The 6,963-nt window shown below is 39.1% G+C and overlaps 1 protein-coding gene across 1 annotated transcript; it reads right to left on the reverse strand.

The window, feature by feature from the left end:
• Positions 1-562: 562 nt before the first annotated feature.
• Positions 563-3,235, reverse strand: LOC147602596 (uncharacterized). The gene is made up of 2 exons (XM_086797846.1): positions 1,717-3,235; positions 563-1,499 (listed from the first exon to the last, which is right to left on the reverse strand). Exons 1-2 carry the CDS (start codon positions 3,233-3,235, stop codon positions 1,495-1,497), a joined length of 1,524 nt encoding a protein of 507 aa, XP_086653972.1. The 3' UTR covers positions 563-1,494.
• Between the last annotated feature and the right edge of the window lie 3,728 nt (positions 3,236-6,963).

The raw sequence follows: 6,963 nt of genomic DNA on the forward strand, positions 1-6,963 counted from the left end.
AGTCGTGACTGAATTATTGTTACAATGTTATATATATATATATATATATATTATGTTTCGAACACTGAAACCTCCGAGGCTCCGACACAGCGAGCGGCGACAGTAACCATATGCTTGATCAGAGCTTCTGTCTGTGTGTGTTTTTTTGTTGTTGATAGGCTCAGTGCCACCAAGTTATCGGGAACCCCTCTCATGTCAAGATCTTTCTAGAAGCTTTCACCTTATTCTCAAAGGTTTTGAAGCTTTCAAATAGTGTTAGAGCCGCGTCCCACTGAGTGCATAGGGGACTTGCAGCGCACTGGGCGCAAGAGCTCTTAGTCTGTGGCAATGCGAGAAGCAGTGGCCTTTACACAGGGACAAGACTGTCAAACGCGCACCGTCGACCAGGACCTCTCCACGAATCATAGGTTGCCATGTCAGAACCTGCTGGCCCAGTCAGGCTCCATAGGCCCATAACCTATGACGCACTGCATGTGTGCAGTCCCACACTCAGAGCCAAGTACTTATGGAGCAAAGCCTATGCGCCAGTGTTCGAAAAAAACCAAAATCCTATATCTTTTTATACCTTTAATCTGAAAAATCAAAAGTAAGTTCTTATATTGCCAAGTGTAAAAATTTTTCTCTGAAATTCTTGAAGGTTTTATAAGTTTTATTCAGAATTTTACACTTTAAAAAACTCTTGCGACAAAATAACTCGAGTATCAAGAGAATGTACTTAAAAACGACTTTAAAACACTCTCGCAACAAAATGATTGGTCACATCAATAGAATTTACTAAATTGTTGATTGCCAAATTCATGAGTAAAATGATATTTATCATTAAAGAAAATAGAATTTTGCTTTCACAAGAATATCATCCATGCTTGTGCATAAATGCACTACAAATATTGCATTGCGTCCTAAAAGCAGCTAAGACTAGTTGAATTTTTTTTTCTCACAAGCTCCCAAATCCTTCATGCTCCTCCATCTCCTAATGAAAAGAAGATTGTATTATACGTTAGTACTTTGCTATGAAGGCATTAATAATGTATTTAATCTCTAGAGTTTTTAGAAATACCTTTTAGTCTTCATTTGTAAAAGCATGTCTTGTCGTAATGGCATCAAGCCTCCAAAGCTCTATTGCTGAGCTAAAGTCGAACTCGGACATTGGAGGACCTTCGATGGATACTCGCATTAAGGAAGTTGTACTCTTTGTCGTCAATCTATTCCTCAACTTTGATTTGATAATATTCTGTATACTAAAGCCACGCTCACAAATTGCAGTACTGGAGCATTGGACTAATGCAACTTGCGCTAGCTTTAGCAACCCTTCATACTTTTCTTGTAGAGTGATATTGTTACTTATGTAAGACCAAGTGTCCCGTAAATTCCACCCTTTCCAATCATTAGTGGCTTGAATCTTGAATGTAAGGTATTCTCTTCGAAGAGATATTGGATCTACAAATTTCTCCATTAACTCACCATTTGCAAGTTTGCTTTCTCCATAAAATGATATCAACCTGTCTAATTCATCAGCTCCAAAATTCTTAAGTAGCTTTCCAGGAGGATAGCAAGATGGAGAGAGTATTTTAAAACAAGCCAAGGTAGAGTTATCCACAAATCTCTCTTTCAAATCTTTAATAACACTTAATGTGAATGCTTTTTGAAAGCTAATAACCAATTCAATATCAGAGCCATCAGAAGAGCGAGATATCTTTTTGCTACGAAAATGGTCACCTTTTATTGAAGATCGTAAACCATGGAGAAAACCCTTCTCTGGTCCATAATCAGGAATAATAGGAAAACCCCTTGTATCTTCCTTTCTTGCATTCATGTCAATATCCGGTTCTGACACAAACTCTATTTCCAATGCACAAATCTCAGCACTCACAATGCCAGGAATACTAGTAATATCAACATATGACTTTTGAAATATTTTACTTAACTTTGTCAAATGTTGATATAGATCTGCTAAAAAATGTATTGCATAAATGAGTTCTAGAGAAGACAATTTGCTAAAGACTACGAGATTCTCACTCTCAAAGAACTCAAGAAGAGGCTCTAGTGAGTCACAAAACTTTGCTAAAACCATTGATCTACTCAACCATCTAATTGAATGAATTTTATCCAATTGAATTATTGAGCATTCAAATTCTTCTTGTAATTCTTTTAATTTCTCTTTGCGGATGACACTCTTTCTAAAAAGAGTTGCGACTTCATTAACTGTGGAATCAATAGCTTTTGCAAATGGAAACTTTTCTATGCTTTTAGATGCACAAAGATTTGTGCGATGAGCCACACAATGCATAGATGTCATGAAAGGACAAGACTCCTTTAATCTAGTAGACACCCCGGATCTCTTTCCTATCATTACGGATGCACCATCAGATCCAAATCCAACCAACTTTCTTAAGTCCAATCCATTTTCTAAGATCAATGTTATTAAAGAATTATACAAGCCCTCGGCAGTACGATCCCCAATAACATCTACAAGTCCAAAAAAAGATGTACGTGGACAATGATTCTCTAGATAAGATGCATATACTATCATGTGCTCATCGATAGATATATCTGTTGATTCATCTATCATGATCCCAAAACAAGGAGAATTTTTTAATCGTTCTACTATATTATGTGACAATGCTTTTCCAATATATTGAACAAAAGTTGCACAACTCTTATCATTGTTGTACATATGTTCGGGTACATTGGGAGTTTTGCATTCTCGCAGAAACTCTAACATTGGCACAAACTTGTTTAATGGGATATCATTTTTAGCAAGAAAATAGGCAGTACGAAATAGATTAGTAATCTCTTCATCATGTGTTTCATTTTGTTTGCTCAATCCTACTTCAAGACTTCCTCTTGACATAGAACGAATCAATGATAACCTATGTGTGCGAGAGCGTGCATGTGTACTTAGGGCACTATGCTGCATGTTTTGTGCACCTATTGTTGCAAACTCACTTTTGCAATTAGGATCCTCCATGCAAACCTTACAATACATGCGTGCTTTCTCTCTATCAAATTCTAGCCAATGAAATTCACTTCTCCAATTTTCACACCACGATAACCTAGCTCTTTTTCTACGCGTAGCCTCTTTTTCATCAATCTCTTCGCTGCTTATAGTAAAATCATTAGCAATAATTTCTTCGTCAATTTCTTTACTTGACCTTTTACCTTTTTTCTTCTTATCCACAATAACTTCTTTACTAAATCCTCCAAATCCGAGTAGTGTGGATTGCACAAAAGCCATCTGAAATATTTGAAATGTGTTATTATGATAATATGTTCCTTGTAAATTAATGTTTTACCAAGAAATAGCAAGTCATGTCAAGTTGTATGCCTCAACATATCTAAAAATGAAAAGAAAAAAGATGTTGAGTAGTTGTGAATGAGAGACATAGAGAAGAGATGCAAGCCAGAAAAGAGATGGAGAGAGGCAAGCTAAAACAAAATTTACCCTGACCTTAATCCTGCAAAGTTTGATGCCAATCAATGTTTTGTGAAGTGTTCGAACTTCGTACCCGAGCCACAACCTATATCAACCCTGCACAACCTATAGATAATAGCATGTTATTTGACTGATGTGAATCCTTCTCCCTCTCAATCGTCTGTTATCAATTCTCTCTCTCTCTCTCTCTCTCTCTCTCTCTCTCTAGAGTCCCCATCAAGTGGGTGTTCTATCGTTTGTATTGTGATCAACACCAATGCCAATTGCAAACGTTTATGAAAACTAATGAAAGATTTACATTCTGAGTGTAATCATCGCTAGCTGCCAGCCAGTAAAGCCAGTCAAAAGGGTGGAATGCACCGTGGCCAGTAGGTGAAGTCTCCTATGCGCTGCAAGATTAAACAAATTTCCTATATTTTACAGGGCTAACAGCGCATAGGCTTTGCTCCATAAGTACTTGGCTCTGAGTGTGGGACTGCACACATGCAGTGCGTCATAGGTTATGGGCCTATGGAGCCTGACTGGGCCAGCAGGTTCTGACATGGCAACCTATGATTCGTGGAGAGGTCCTGGTTGACGGTGCGCGTTTGACAGTCTTGTCCCTGTGTAAAGGCCACTGCTTCTCGCATTGCCACAGACTAAGAGCTCTTGCGCCCAGTGCGCTGCAAGTCCCCTATGCACTCAGTGGGACGCGGCTCTAACACTATTTGAAAGAGCTAAGAGCTCTTGCGCCCAGTGCGCTGCAAGTCCCCTATGCACTCAGTGGGACGCGGCTCTAACACTATTTGAAAGCTTCAAAACCTTTGAGAATAAGGTGAAAGCTTCTAGAAAGATCTTGACATGAGAGGGGTTCCCGATAACTTGGTGGCAATGAGCCTATCAACAACAAAAAAACACACACAGACAGAAGCTCTGATCAAGCATATGGTTACTGTCGCCGCTCGCTGTGTCGGAGCCTCGGAGGTTTCAGTGTTCGAGCCTCGGAGGTTTCAGTGTTCGAAACATAATATATATATATATATATATATATAACATTGTAACAATAATTCAGTCACGACTCAGTGCTCACCTCTGTCGCTGCGTCGCACAAAGCCATCATTTCGTTTCCACAGCGCCTCAGGAGTCAGGAAGCAGTCTAACCGTCTAGCTCGCGAGGGTGAGGAATCAGGATGCGTGAGTGGACGAGAGTGAGCGATAAGAAGATAAATACTCCATAATTTATAGATAAAAATATAAACGTTAATTTTATAAACGTTAAGAATCTAACGATTAAAATAAACGTTTTAAAACGTTTACATAACGTTTATTTTTTTATTTATATTAATTTTTATAATATATATATAATGTAAAAATATGATATATAAAAATTTTTTATTTCAACCAATAAAGGTGAAGTACCGTTGACTCTTATAATTTGAAAAGTATTTTGATTATTCCTTTTTTTATTAAAAGTTATCAAACCTTTTGTAAAATTTTTTTGAAGGTTTTGAATACCTTCATTCGTAGAATAAGAAATTAAAATTTGAAAACTGAAGGTGCAAACTACACTTTACCCGGGTTTTTTTCGAACACTGGGGGGTTGTCATTGAGGTTTCAACAAACGCGGCAGGCTTTTACAGTTTACACGGTAGGCAGGCACAGGCAGGCAGGCAGGCATGCCTGAATCCTGATCATCATTATTCCTTCCTTTGCCTGGCTGGCCAGGCTGTGGCCAACTAGCCTCCTCCAAGGTGCGGAAAGTTGGAACTTGGAACGTACATGATCCCTTGCTGGAAATTGGGCATGTTTTTCTCACCAGGCCACTATCACTGTGGCCTAGCTGGCGGATTCTGCGTGACATCACATGGAGGGCCCTGGACCGGTGCGGGGCACTCTGCCATAGTTGCATTTTGGCCGAAAAGACTTGCAAAACCGCCAAAATTACACTAAAATATAATTAAAAAACTGTCTTTAATTCACCAAACCCCTCAATTTTGAAGGGCAAGGGCGCACTTCAAAAATCAAGCATGGCACTCGTTGCTTTTGCTACACACCTTGAAAAAGCAATGTTAAGAACGTGTATGCTTCGTGACTTAATTCATCATTCATGGACAAGTAAATTATAAGTCTGAGGCTAAATATTTGGCTATGAGGATTCCATTAAGGTGGATACTCCCCACCAATTGGATATAAGCTTGCTAGCTACACTTGCACTTGTAGTATACACATGAAGATGCAGGGGACTGTCCAAAGAGTGGATTCTCTTTTGAACTTCAGGTAGATCTTTTTACCTATTTCTTCTCCTTAGTGCGAATGCAAGAATTGAATGCTTGCTTTTCTATGGACATCTTGAAGTAGTACCACAGCTCTGCAGATTCTATTATCCAAGTGATCTGCACGCGAAAGTGGGGTGAAAAGGGCACCCTAATTCTGCCGTCTAAAAGGGTGGATTTTGGGTGAAGGGGTGGACTAGCATTCCTGCTCTTTAAAATCACACACCTTCTCAAGGACAGAATGTTTTTATGTCCTTCTGTGGATGTTTGCTTGCCAACATGAAGGGCAGAATGTTCTTTTGACCTTTCCAAAAGGGTGGACTGTTGCCTACCCTTTTTGAAAATTATTGTTTCAAAAAAAGGGCATGTATTCTTTTTCTTCCCTTTTGACCGACTTTTATCGCTTCATTTACCATTCCAAACAAAAAAAAGGAACTCCAGACTCCTTTTACAACAAACTTCATATTTCATCTCCAGTTGATAATTTAATGTACAAAAGGCTTGATATTTGTCTTCCTTTTTTAAAAGCGGCTAAGTGTATGAGAGGGGCAAAGTCTACCTACAAATGACCATGCCAATCCTTACTTATTTCCTTACTTCGTTGAAGAGAGACATAAGAATTCCATATATGGCTAAGGTACAACCATTTCGTGTAAGTTAATATGATCTAGGGAGTTGGGCCTAATTTGGATCATAAGCTTCAATAACCACATTTACCAATACATATTCATAAGTGTTAACCACTTTGTTGGACATGGTTTCGCCTACCCAAGTTACCGTAAGGTGCTTTGCATTTTTGGTATATCAACAAAACAGACAGATTTAAGAGTTGTCCTTATTTTGATTGCTTAAAAAAATATATTTTTTTCAAGCACTAGATGGGCAGTTTTTTTTGGGCAAGGCACTCTTCTCATTGTGCTTGCTTTTTGCTACACCATGAGAACCTTGATAAAAGCAATGTTAAGAACATGTATACTTTGTCCATGATGATTGTAGCCAACCTCATTACCTATGGACATGCACCCAGACCCGTGAATCTCTAAGATCAAGCATCCCCAAGTCTGCATCCTCACTGTGTGAACCCCCAAGATCGAGCACCCCCAAGATCAGGCATCCCAAAGTTCGTGAACCACAAGGCTGACCACTAGCCACAAAAAGTGGGAATCTCCGGCGACCCCACTTCCAAGTTTGGCTACCCACTTGACCGACGAAGTGGCGCCCACCTACTCATCTGCTCCTCTCACCTACTCCAACGGCATATGTCACCTACTTATGCTC

This window comes from Cibotium barometz, unplaced genomic scaffold (assembly GCF_041138505.1).
Source record: "Cibotium barometz isolate CiBa-2024 unplaced genomic scaffold, ASM4113850v1 ctg419, whole genome shotgun sequence".
Classification (NCBI taxonomy): Eukaryota; Viridiplantae; Streptophyta; class Polypodiopsida; order Cyatheales; family Cibotiaceae; genus Cibotium; species Cibotium barometz.